Below are 13788 nucleotides of genomic sequence, written 5' to 3'. Positions count from 1 at the left end.
GCAAAGCCGAGGAGCATGTGATAGTGCCGTATGATGATAGTGCCATTCCTCTGCCCGCCAGATCTCCTAAACGCTCCTTCGAGTGCAATGTTGAACAGCAAATCGAAAAGAGCGTAATCAATAATCATGCTTCAAGCCATCCAAGGTCACAAACGAAGTAGACACTTCGTCTGCGATCCGAATACTTGATTGTGATCCATCCAGCGTTGCGAGTATCTGCCTAATTAGTTTCACCGGAAAACCATGTTCTGACATTACCTGCCAAAGCCCATTTATGTTCATTTAATCGTACGCTACTTTAGAATCAATGAACAGATGATGAGTCTGCACGTTATATTCCCGAAATTTTTCCAGGATCATCTGCAGGTTAAACATTTGATCCCTCACGAAAACCAGCCTAGTGTTCGCCGACGAAGGACTCCTCAAGACTCCTCTGTTGAACGCGACAGTATCTTATATGCCAAATTTTCAGCTCCTTAAGAGCATTCTTAACCTCATTCAGTGTTGGTGGTTCTACTGCTTGACCGTCATCCATTATGGTAATCTTGTTCCTGGGTGCTCCTCCACTGCTACCATTCAACAAATCTTCAAAGTGCTCCTTCCATCTGGCTGCCACTATTGTTTTGTCAGTCAGCAAGTTTACTTCCCGGACATTGCACATGGTGGGCAATGGCGCAGTCTTATGCCGCGCACCATTGACAGTTGCATAAAACCTCCGGAGAGACGAACCAGCCAAGGGCTGAAAGTCTCTTTAATAAAGATAAATCAATCAATCAATCAAAACCTCCGTGTATCGTTCCTGTCCATACTTTCCTGCGCTTCGCCAATCAAATCCATTCCCAAAATCTTGAATATAACTCATGATTTCCCGATAACCTTATGATTTTATGTTATAAATGTACACCATGATTTTAATTCATGTTCTTATGTTTTATTTCACCGTAACGCAATGTACCCGTTATTGTTTTGGCTTTCGACGACCAAAAATGAAAAATATAACCATGAATTTATGAATAAATTAGCCGATAACCATGAATAGAATTCATAAGATCAAGAATTATTTTTATGATTCTGTCTATCGTTCTTATGCTTTTCATCCACATTCATAAATTTATGGTTGGGCGAGATGGAACCATGATTGGAATTCATGAAATCAAAAAGTATTTTTGTGATTTCGTCGTCGATGGCCCCAAATGCTTTGAGGCTACATTCATAAAATTGTGGTTGGGCGAGATGAAACCATGAACAAATTCATAAAATCAAAAAATAATTTTATGATCCTGTGTTCCTAGTTGGCACTCCTTGTCGAACCAACAATTACGTTGGAGTCGCTGAGCGGTACCTATCACCTCTTGCGCTGTTGTTGTCACTGCTTCATGGATAAACTGCCATAAACTGTTGACATCTCCAGATCCGTTTGTCACTCCTATCTTCTCGTTCAGCTTCTTATAGTACTGTACAGCAACCCCTGAGACTGACCAGCGTTGCGTTGGATATTGAAACGCATCGTTCTGTTGTTTCTTGAACTCGTGACGCTGGATAATCACGCCTGGATTTTTGAGCCTACAAGATAATTATCGGGCCTCTGTAGGACCTCACATATATGACGTCCGAAAAATGTCGCCCGTCGACCAGCACGTGGCCTATCTGGGAGCTTCAACACTCGGGAGTCGACAGGTGACAATGCACTAAGGGCCAGAATCGCAATCTAGCGGAACTAAATTAATTACTCCAAAACGAAGCATTTCCGACACATGGTGTCTTCGACAAAGTTGTTTGACATCAGCAGAGGCATCTATTGCTAAGAACGTAGTAGTTCGCAACTCGTCCGCATAGGTGGCGCCACCATCTAACTTCTTTGTTTTACGTCCTAGAGACTTGGCGTCTTCGGCAAAGTTGTTTATTTTGGCAAAATAAACAACTCTTTCTCAGACGACAAAATTCCACAGCCTACTGTTTTCGAGTTATTTAAAAAATAAAAACCAATCAATGAAAAAACAGTTTTTTAAGCTAATTTTGACATTTTTACCAGAAACCATTTGAGTTTAATTTTTTTCCTCATGCATATGTGTCAAACCGAACACATTGTATGGGAATATGTTGAATACTATCTCTAAAAATAAAAAATAAAAATACAAATTCGAAAAAACAGTGTGAACTTCATGCCCTCATATCTCGCAAAGCGCAAAAAATCGCAACTTCAAATTTTCAGCAAATACGAAGCAATACTAGGTGAACATACTGTCAAAAATTTGGAGAGGTATTTTTTGGTGTTTTCGAGATAATTGCTGTTTAGTAACAGTATAAATATAAGTAGTGCCAGCATGTAACTTTTTACTGTTACACTTTAGAGAGTTTATGTCTTCGAAAAAGTTGTTCATTTTGACTAAATAAACAACTCTTTCTTATACGTCAAAATTCGACGGCCTACTGTTTTCGAATTATTGCATATAAACTAGATTATAATGATAAAAAATGACTATAAAACACATTTTGATGCAATAGTATGAACTATTTTTATTGCTTTTACTTTTACGATACATAGTAGGTCAAGCAAATGTCAGTTTACTATTATCAGCATGGGTCAAGATATCTTTTAATTTTTTGCAAGTCATTTTCAAAATGATTTAAGTTGAACTTATTTGGTCAATCATTTTAAATTCAAGAGCGCGAAATATCTTGTCGAAAGCTCGTGGATCTGTTCCTGGATGGAAAGGACGTTGATAGAAGATTGTGAAACTCAAACTCCACGAAACTGACATGTTCATGACCTACTATGTATCGTAAAAGTAAAAACAATAAAAATAGTTCATACTATTGCATCAAAATGTGTTTTATAGTCATTTTTTATCAATATAATCTAGTTTATATGCAATAATTCGAAAAGAGTAGGCCGTGGGATTTTGACGTATAAGAAAGAGTTGTTTATTTAGTCAAAATGAACAACTTTTTCGAAGACATAAACTCTCTAAAGTGTAACAGTAAAAAGTTACATGCTGACACTACTTATATTTATACTGTCACTAAAAAGCAATTATCTCAAAAACACCAAAAAATACCTCTCCAAATTTTTGACAGTATATTCACCTAGTATTGCTTCGTATTTGCTGAAAATTTGAAGTTGCGATTTTTTGCGCTTTGCTCGATATTAAGGCATGAAATTCACACTGTTTTTTCGAATTTGTATTTTTATTTTTTATTTTTAGAGATAATATTCAACATATTCCCATACAATGTGTTCGGTTTGACACATATGCATGAGGAAAAAAATTAAACTCACATGGTTTCTGGTAAAAATGTCAAAATTAGCTTAAAAAACTGTTTTTTCATTGATTGGTTTTTATTTTTAAAATAACTCGGAAACAGTAGGCTGTGGAATTTTGTCGTCTGAGAAAGAGTTGTTTATTTTGCCAAAATAAACAACTTTGCCGAAGACGCCAAGTCTCTAGGACGTAAAACAAAGAAGTTAGATGGTGGCGCCACCTATGCGGACGAGTTGCGAACTACTACGTTCTTAGCAATAGATGCCTCTGCTGATGTCAAACAACTTTGTCGAAGACACCATGTGTCGGAAATGCTTCGTTTTAGAGTAATTAATTTAGTTCCGCTAGATTGCGATTCTGGCCCTTAGTGCAATGGAATGACGGTAAAGAAACACCAAAAAATCCAAACATGGTAGCAACTATGTCCGGCTTGTTATCTATAGTTACGTTGTCAAAACCATACATTACGAAAATTCGTAGACAATAACCATTCGTGTTGTAAGTTTCATTTTCATTAAATCAAACGACAAATCTGAATATAATTAAAATTTAAAACGGGGTAGAAAAAGCATTGAAGCATATTATCACCTTGCAGGAAACGATCTTTGGACGAACCGATCGAAAGTGAGATGGACAGTACACGGGACTCGGTCCTCAGCGGAACCTCGCAATCGCTATCCGATCAACCCTGTGATGGAGAACCCGAGCTTATGATCATCGATTTTGAATATTGTGCCTACAACTATCGCGGTTTCGACTTGGCCAACCACTTTCTTGAGTGGACCTTCGACTACACCAACACGGCGGCGCCTTACTTCTATCACAGGCCGGAGCAGTACCCGACCAGGGAGCAACAGGTACGTACTTTCGGTTCCCGGAATGAGCAAAAGAACAAATTGCTTCTATAGTGCTATACCCCTTGATTCGCGGGAAATTTGTTCTTTTCCGGGACTGTTCACCGAAATTTCCATATACTTCATAATGCTAAGAACTGTCGATGATCTTCACTATGATGCCTTTTACAATGCAGATCACTTAGGTCACACACACAAATCACTGAAACTGCGCAATTCGTCCGAGAGCTCCGAAGGTGTCTCTCCCTCCCTTGCCGTGTCTGCCGAGATGCGAGGTTTGTCTCGTCGATCAATGTGTTGTTGATGTGACCTGAGACCGCTTGCGTCGATTCACTTGAGCTTGACTTCAAGAATCTGAGACAAAGGTGGCCGCAGAATAAAACGGAAGCGAATTAGGTCATCCTTAGGTCACTACCATTCATTTTATTCGTTCACACTAGCCAATAAGCCATTATATAATCTGAGTGCAAAAGTAATTGTTTTTGTTTTCGTTTTAGATATGCTGTGAAACATTTGTGTAAATTGTTTTAGAGCCCAAAATTTTCATCGCAAATACGTTAGAACAACCATTCAATGAAGGAGACTAATGTTTGCCTTATTTCTTTCGGTTCATTAACGTTCTTAAGGACAAGTTTATTGCAGTGTATCTAGCGAGGACGGCCGCCGGCTGCGGGGATGGACAGGAACCGAACGCCCTGGAGATTGAGGATGTGCGCCGAGAGGTGCAGTGCTTCACGCTGGCATCGCACCTGTTCTGGAGCCTGTGGGCGATTGTCAATGTGTACCAGGAGATCGAGTTTGGATACTGGGTGAGTGATCTTCCCATTGGACATACTGACGTTATTCATAACAGACGTTGGACATAATGGACGTTGTATACTACTAGTAATCTATTACGGAAGTACCTTCCGAGAAACTTGTACAAATAGCCGGGTATCCCAAGTCGCAGAAGCGCATCGGAAATAGCCGCTCAATTGGCACTATAAGAATCATTCCTTAAATCCAGGGTCATTACAGCATAGTAGCGAATTTGCCTCTTACGTTGGAGAGCTACCACGGCAGCTTTAATAACTGACAAGATAGTGTCTGCGGTCGACCTCTACAGTCTACATCCTCGCTGTGTCTCAACAGTTTGTTAAGGATGATCCTTTCGTACACTGTTGGGGACGCAACTTCCTGGGGAAAACGACATTTTTGGTAGCAGCTCGCTGTTTCTGCAGCTTCAAAACTTCAAGGAATTCAATATTTATTCACATAGATTGCAATCGAGTTTGGGAAGCGCTGTCGTAAGCAATAGCATTCGCCACACTTTTGGGGCTACCCGCGAAAGCGAAGGCCTCCGTCTGGGTAGACATCGGAACCTTTGACTTCGTGGGTTCTGCCGCTGCCGCAGTTGCCACGAGTTTCTCCTGATCCTGCCTGGCCACCATCATTGACTTCCGAAGTCTAATAAGGGCCTGATTGAAGTTCTTGCTAACATTAGACTAAGTGGACGCAAAGTCAATGATGGAGTCAAGCTGCTATGCAGCCATCCATAGCAGAGAGCCCATCTTGTTGAAGGACCTTATTAACCAAATATTTCACCCGACCAACTAGCCGGGGAGGGAATTTGTTTGCCGACGATGGCACTCGTGCAAAGCTCCTCCATCTGCTCTCCTTAACGGAGACCTAGCCAACCCGCATCTCGCGAAGGGGTTAAGAACACCGTTGAGCTAAAGAAACGACGTCACCAGCAAGTATGCTTTATTTATTGCCATGGTGCTCCACGAATTGGTTCACCATCCAGGATCTTGTCAATTACGGTAGTATACAATATACATACTGGCCTCGACAACCTGGATGTCCGATCCAAGCGACCGTTGCACTGTAAGTGCTGCATCAGTGGATGAATTGGCATTCTTGAGGGCTGTGAAACAGATGGCTTTGCTCATTTCTGGCTTTCTGTCACGTACCTACGTTCCTAGGGCATTACAATAATGCGGATCGTTTCGTATTACAGTGATCGTTTCCGATATCCTCGGCTTAAGGGTCATCGTTAATATCTGTCTTTGGAGTGCTATACTAATGATACAGTGTTGTATAAAATCTTTTTATGTATGAATAGCTCTAAATTCGTACTTTCACTGATGCCCAAAGAACTTAAAATATTATTAGATAGGTGACAAAATTTAAATCAATCCTCATTTCCATGCACACGAGACGTAGTTCTATCATGTATCAGGTATCAGAAGACCGACTCCAGAGACACATTGTCCTCCATTTGGGACATTTGTGCCATCACCAAAATAAAAGCCTATTTCATCATCATCCTGAGGGAAAAGGAAGGAAAAAGGATTTGGATGGGGATAGGATCAGGTAGGGAAATAGGAAAAATACCCTGGAGGAGGGTACTAACGCACAAGCGTACCACAATGGGTTCAAACAGCGCCCTGAAAAGGGCACTGTAATAACGCATAAAGCGAAAGTGAGCCTATAGCTCTTTACCAGAGCGTGTTAAGAACAACAGAATATCCTGAAGATTCAGGTTTCTGAAGTCAGTTTCACTTAATAAGTGTTTACCGAATATTCGGAAACGCAGTTGCGCAAAAACTGGACAGTTACATATCAAATGATACGAAGTTCCATAATCGGATTCACAGCTATCACATGCAAATGAGTCAGCTTGCTGAATATTCGCCATGTGATAGCTGAGTCGGCAGTGGCCAGTCAATGCTTTGACCAGAATGCTGCAATTCTGCTTTGACCGATTTGTAAGATACTTCGCCACCCTTGGAAATGGCTCAGTACAATACAATTTGGTTTGACGACATGACTCCAAACTATTCCAGTATTGTCTGTGTTGAGTAGCAGCCCAGGTGTGAATCTGAAGCTTTACCCAACACTTCGATATCGGAATAGCTGGCTCAGGGCCAATGGGGTCATGTGATGCTCCAGTGCGAGCTAACTCATCAACCAATTCATTTCCAGCGATGGAAGAATGGCCAGGTACCCATACAAGGTGAACAGCGTTTGCTGAATTCAGCTCCTCGATTTGAGTTCGACAAGCGATCACTACCTTCGACCTAGAGTTGGCCGAAGCAAGTGCTTTAATAGCAGCCTGGCTATCTGAACAGAAGTATATTAAATACTTTGCCCATTACGTGCTGCTGAAGTGCTGATTGCACTCCGCACATAAGAGCAAAGATTTCGGCCTGAAAAACGGTGCGGTGTCTACCAAGTGAGTAAGACTGATACAGCCTTAGCTCACGAGAATAAACACCAGCACCTGCTCGACCTTCGCGAAGGGATCCATCAGTGTAACATACGATGCCGTCTGAAATACTTCTTTCCAGATAACCAGATGTCCACTCTTCCCGGGAAGGGAATTTCGTGGAAAATGTCCTATATGGAAAATTACAAGCAATTGTAAGATCACTTGGAGCAAGGACAATTTTGTCCCAATTCACTAAAAGTGGAAACAACGAGGTGTGTGTTGATGTGCGGTTCACAGGAGTTTCCTCTAGTAGACCGAGTACCCGTAACCGGTAAGTGCAAGAAAGGACTTCTTGTTTGAAATGAATGTGTAGTGGGGCAACGTCAAAGAGAACTTCTAGCGCTGCCGTTGGAGTTGAAGAGAACGCTTCAGACTTCGCCATTAAGCACATCCTTTGGAGATGGCCTAATCCACAAACACTCAATTTCCTAGTCCCTGCTAGACGCAATGTAGAGAAGAGATATCGGTTTTTGAGCATTTGGTGAATCCAATTGGAAATCATTGGAGATATACCATGACTCCGTGCGGCTTCCAATATGGCATCGAAAGGCACGTTGTCAAAGGCATCCTCGATATCTAAGAAAACACCCAAACAAGATTGCTTTTGAGCGAATGCTTTCTCGATATCGTAAACAACCTTGTGTAAAAGAGTCACAGTGGACTTACCAGATTGGTAGGCATGTTGGTTCACATGAAGAGGCACGTTGGCCAGATGAACATCACGGATGTGATGATCCACAATGCGTTCTAAGTATTTTAGAAGAAAAGAGGTCAACCTGATAGGTCTGAAACTCTATGTTTGTTCATACGACGCACGACCCACTTTCGGAATAAACTTTACAGTAATATCCCGCCAGGATTTGGGAATATACCCTGTAGCAAAACTGCAAATAAGTAGTTTTTTTCAAAACATGTTTGAAATAATCAAATCCCTTCTGAAGCAAAATAAGATAAATCCCATCTGCCCCAGGAGATTTGAAAGGAGCAAAGCTATTAAGAGCCCACTCAATCGATTCTATAGTTACAATACTCCGAGCCAAAGCTAAAGAATCATAACTACAAGAAAAGACATCAGGTTCATCCGAAGATGTAATATCCACACATCCAGGGAAGTGTGTGCTGAATAAGCATTCTAGAACTTCCTCATCAGAGGAAGTCAGATCGCCATTTGGCAAACGAAGTTTGTTCATCCGGAAATCCTTAGATTTCGCAAGGATTTTGTTTAACCGACTGATTTCACTCAAGCTGGAAACATTTGTATAAAGGTTTTTCCAGCCGGATCGTTTAGCAGATCGGAGAGCTTTCCTGTAGGCCTTGCGAGCCGACCTGAAAGCCTCCGAACCAGCCAAACGTCGTCTCTTCCAACTCTTTCTACATTGTTTCCTAAGTTTCGCCAGATCAGAGTTTCACCAAGGGGTTCCTCTTGTGATCTTCACAGACCGTTGAGGGCAGGGATGGGAACACTCACTTGGAAATAATAACACTCACTTGCAGTTTTCTCAGCTCAGAAGCGAGCAATTAGGAAACGATGTATGGACGACTTTTGCCTTGTGGTTTTGCCTAAAACTTTGCCGAATGAAGTAGGGGTCGCACACGAATCCCAAAGGCATGACAGAGCTGTGAAAGCGACTCTCCACGAGGTGAGTGTAATTTACATTCACCTCGTGGAGAGTTGCCTTTGCAGTTCCTTCACGACTTCAGTGTGCGTGTGCGACCTGTACTCTATTCGGCAAACTTTTAGACAAACCCACAAGGCAAAAGCCGTCCATACATCATTTCTTGATTGCACTCTTCTTAGTTGAGAAAACTGCAAGTGAGTGTAACTCTTTCCAAGTGAGTGTTCCCATCCTTGGTTGAGGGCATGCTTCTTCAAAAGCTTCCATGATGAAGGTCGTGAAGTATCAACGGCATTTTTCCGAAAAACACCAATTGAATCCCATGAAGAAGAGTTGTTGACAAGCACACAGGCTCGAGGCATGACACGCGAGTTTGCCATTTCATGTTTACTGAAAGTAGCAAAAACCGGGTTCACAAGGTTTCCTAGATAGAAATTTCCCTTACGAAAGTAAGGTTCTTGTACCAAGGCCACTTGGGCTGTACCATTTTGCATAAGTCTGCAAAGATTGATCGTTGCTGTTCTTTTATGCTGAAGATTGATCTGAGCTATCCTAACCGTAGCCACTACCCAAACTAGGTAAGATTAAACTCTTCGCAACAACAGCACAACAAAGAACAGCAACAATAAAACCAAATCGGTATCGATTGGAAAACGCCAAAAGCGAGGATACACAGAACACACTGTGAATATCGCATAATGCGAAACCATATAAGTGAAAATTTAAACTAATTAACAACATCTTCATAATCCCGCCCTTATTTAGCCTCAAGTGAGACTAAAGAAGGGCAGCTGATTGTTCGGAGAAACACAAGGTCCACTGCACCATTGCTCCGGTTAGCGCAGTAAGGGCTACATACTGTGGAGGGCGCCCTGGTACTCCACAGGCTCCGTTAGCGGTTAGGTTTTTATTAGACCCCCCTAGCCATTCATTCCTAGGAACGGTAAGCATAAAGCCGCATCACACCATGAATTAGGGGTCACCTGTTGGCGGATTCTTACCATCGGAACAGGCGCCAATTGAGCCAATTGAGACAATCGCTACCGACACTACACAGCTATCTAGGCTGATCGATTAAAAAAGTTAATTCGTGCTTTCACTGATGCCCAAAGAACTTAAAATATTATTAGAAAGGTGACAAAATTTAAATCAATCCTCATTTCCATACATACGAGACGTGGTTCTATCATGTAACATTAAATGTATTTTTTCTTTGAAGGAATACGCGATTTGCCGTTTGAACCAGTACGTCCGATGCAAGAAACTCTACACCGAGCTGATCAACAATTCCGGAAATCTACCCGTCACGGATCCGGAAAAGTAAAAATATCACACGTCTTCTGTTACTGAATTTCGAATGATTCCTTCCTTCTGCAACCTCGTACGCCTAGGAGGTAAGATTAGAGGGGATACCCAGCAACGTTTCAACTACACGCAAAAAAAAACACCCACAGTCCACAGAGTCCAGTATAGCTGCTCGGCTAGCACAAAAGCATTGGCACGCTGGATCACCAAAAAAAAATGCCTAAAACCGAATCGAATGATATTGATGTGAAATCTGTACTAAGCGGAGCTAGCGATACACTCACACGCGGTTTATAGAACCCTTCCTCGGGAATGGCAACTGTGCTTAAAGCGGACGATACACGTGTCCTACGCCTGGTTGGGCGCCATGACTTGTAATTGTACCAGTATTAGTGGCCATTACTTTTACAGTTTATGACATACACCCACACACACATACGGAAGGGGACAGTACGTCGTAGCAACTCGAAGCGCGTTTATTAAGAAGAAAATCCAAGCATTTCCACCTGAGTAGTAACTACTGATTAGAACTCTTTTATCTTTTAACGTTTATCAATATTTATGACTACTGAAAGTAAAAAAAAATAGAAAATTTAGAAACTAGCTATGCCGGTTTATTTTTGAACATAGAATTTAAATGTTGTGATAGGAAAAGGTTGTGCTACATTGAACATTGAATTTAAATCTAACTGTAAACTCGTCTGATTCCTCACCCTCGTTCCATATTAAATCCCTCTTTCAAGCCATTTTATTCTATCAGAGAGAAATAGACGTAACACAGTAATTGGTTGCAACGTGGTTTTAAAATAGTTTTAAGGTAGTTATACAACGAAATTCTGCTCTAAAACTGCGATGCAAGCTAAAGTATTACAAGGGAGGTGGACAAAGAACTAAGCGTCATCTTAATATCATTGGTGTACCGGCAGTGGTGCCTGCTCTATTAAGAATCTCTGCAATATTATCAAGCAATCATAATACGAAGATATTTAGGATTTGTTTCCAGAAATTCAAGAAGTTGTCCCATAAATATTTCCGTTATTTTGTCTAGCATTCATTCAGAAATTTGCTTGGTTTTCTTTCCACAGAACATTGTTACGCATATGTTACGTCTGTCTGTCTGTGATATCACCGAAATAACCAGTGCACAGTGGGATAAAAAAAGGCATAAAACGCGAAAAAATTCAATACCTTTGCTCGGGTTGGATGGAATTGGAAGAATTTTTGACACGAATTGCCAAATACTATAAAGAGGGTGTCAGAATGATATCCTCTCTATCGGATTATAGCGATATTTAGCAAGAATTCATTCAATTGTATTCACTTCAAGCAAATTGAAATAATTTTCATCTCCCAACCTTTTTGCCCCATTGGACAGCGGTTCAAGTAGTTCATATTCCAATAAAAACGACATTCAATTCTACCAATGTAGCACACAAACGATCAAGTCACGTGCAGCAAACCATAGAGACTTAACGCATATTATACTAGGATGTTAAAACAGTGCGACTGACAGTAGCTAGGCTTACGATTTGACCTGTGAACGAATAATCTTAATGATATTTGAAAGCGATCGACTTATATGCAAAGAAGTTTCTATTTCGGGGTTGTTAAAATAATTTAAAAACTGATTCAACTAGCCTATTGTCAAAAAATGAGTCCCAAAACATATCGATGATTAGACCTTAACTTGATGTAAGACTTTCAGGAGATTTTTTGAAAACGGAAACAATGTGATTAGAGGAAATCTAAAAAAAAAAACACAAATACAGTGGAAGCCAAATCGTGAAATCGGAAAATTTTAAATTGTTCGGATAGTACTCGCGCAGAGCAGCCTGCAGAAGCTTTTCTCTTATATCTCTTGGCGTGAGAATACATACATGCATCTCAGAGGCGAAAACAAACAAAAAAGCGGCTGAATGCCAAAGTACCCATAAAGTATGCAAACATACTGCGCTCCCTTTTGCGATATTTAACTAGTAATTTATATAGTAAGCCATACGTGTATAAATTTTGATGTTATCGATTTTTTATTTTTCTCAATAAAGGTATAAAAAGATTTACGTGTTTTTCTCAGTGTCGAAATTTGTCCCTGAAATATTTCATCATTAGGTCGTTTCAACTGGGTTTGGCGTCGTTCGAACCGATTCTGGGCCCATAACGGTTTGTTGCCTGCCTTTTGTAACCCGTGGTTACAATTTTGTTCTAAATTTGTGAACACCACTGTGTTTTGCAACATTTTAATTTGTTTGTTTTATTTTTATAAATTTTTAGTTGAATTTAGTTAGTTAGAATGTAGGGACATAAACTCGCACTTATTGTATCGGTGAGTCATTTGACCCCAATCTCCCCCTCATTGCACACATCGGCAGAAGCAGCAGCAGCAGAAACAATCGAGTGCGGTGTGTGGCTGTTTTGTTTTGATTCGGGAGAAAGTGTCGAACCACGAATCGCGACGGACGCCACATTTTTAACTCCGCGAAAGACGTGCCGGAACAATTAATTAGTGCCGTTTTCGTGTTGTCCGTATAGGCTGGATGGTTGTTCCCAGTCTCGTCGGGTGTGAAAAAGTGAACATTTCTACCCGATAAGTGCCGGCCCGTGGTTCGGGCACAGTGAAAAGTGCAGTGTAAAGTGCTGTGCTAGGGTGAGGACCACCGCCATTTGCGGTTCGCAAAGTGTCCAAAATCCCACCGTCTCACATTGGAGTAAATCACATCAAAACCTGATCATAAGTGGAAAAACTCAAAATGAAGTAATTGGGTTTTCCGTTGTGTTTTTGCCAAGTGTAGTTATCGTGTAATCGTTTGACAGCTAAGCAGTGTACAAATGTTTTGCTTACGCTTATCAGAAGAGGTTAAGTGTAGCTGAAGTTTAGCCGTTTTCTTTGATATAACTCACAGCGCGTGCTAGTTTTGACCGTACAAAGTGAATGAAATTGATAGTAATCAATTCAACAATGCAGTTTGTTAAAGAAGGTTAATGTTGTTATTCTGTTAATTTGAAACCCAAACAAATTGACGTTGAATTTACATACAATATATGAAAATATTGAAAAAAATATTTGATGGAATCCTTTACCGTACATTCAAAATGAAATAAGTTGATTTTCCGGCTGTTTCCGGAAAATCTGCGTTTAGTGTATGATAAAACTATTGTTCCTCTTTCAAATGCAGAAAGAAAACCTTCCGGATGTTTCCGATTTCAAAAGTTGCAACACTTTGAAAAAATCGTGATAATTATATTATTATATAATATTATTTGCCTTAAAACACTATTTGACCCTCTGAACGTATTTTTGCTGAAAACTAGAACTCAACAGCTTTCAAGCAAAAAAAAAGAAGTTTAAAATCGGTCAACTGGTTCAAAAGTTGTGATTTTTTGAAAAATTTTAGTTTCGAAAAATCTTGATTTTTACAATCATAAAATTGGTCACCCTAATGACGAAATAAAAAAATACGAAAACTATGAAAAACGTTTCATTACTAATTTGGGTTGCA

The 13788-nt window shown here is 40.4% G+C and overlaps 1 protein-coding gene across 11 annotated transcripts in view; it reads left to right on the top strand.

Moving 5' to 3' along the window:
• LOC109428225 (choline/ethanolamine kinase) overlaps window positions 1–12347 on the top strand; it is a 62974-nt gene extending 50627 nt beyond the window's left edge. For 7 of the 11 annotated variants that reach the window (XM_062851549.1, XM_029858513.2, XM_029858497.2 and 4 more), the window contains 3 exons: window positions 3859–4120; window positions 4744–4926; window positions 10206–12347. In XM_062851549.1, coding sequence (XP_062707533.1) covers window positions 3859–4120; window positions 4744–4926; window positions 10206–10310 — 550 coding nt within the window. In that variant the 3' untranslated portion in view covers window positions 10311–12347. Of the gene's footprint in view, window positions 1–3858; window positions 4927–10205 lie in introns of those variants that run through there. The other 4 variants (XR_009997691.1, XR_009997690.1, XR_003893653.2 and 1 more) reach the window with 4 other exon arrangements.
• The last annotated feature ends 1441 nt before the right edge of the window (window positions 12348–13788 follow it).

This window comes from Aedes albopictus, chromosome 2, assembly GCF_035046485.1.
Source record: "Aedes albopictus strain Foshan chromosome 2, AalbF5, whole genome shotgun sequence".
NCBI lineage: Eukaryota > Metazoa > Arthropoda > Insecta > Diptera > Culicidae > Aedes > Aedes albopictus.
Note: the sequence above shows the minus strand (reverse complement) of the source record. Positions and strands in the feature narration are given on the sequence as shown.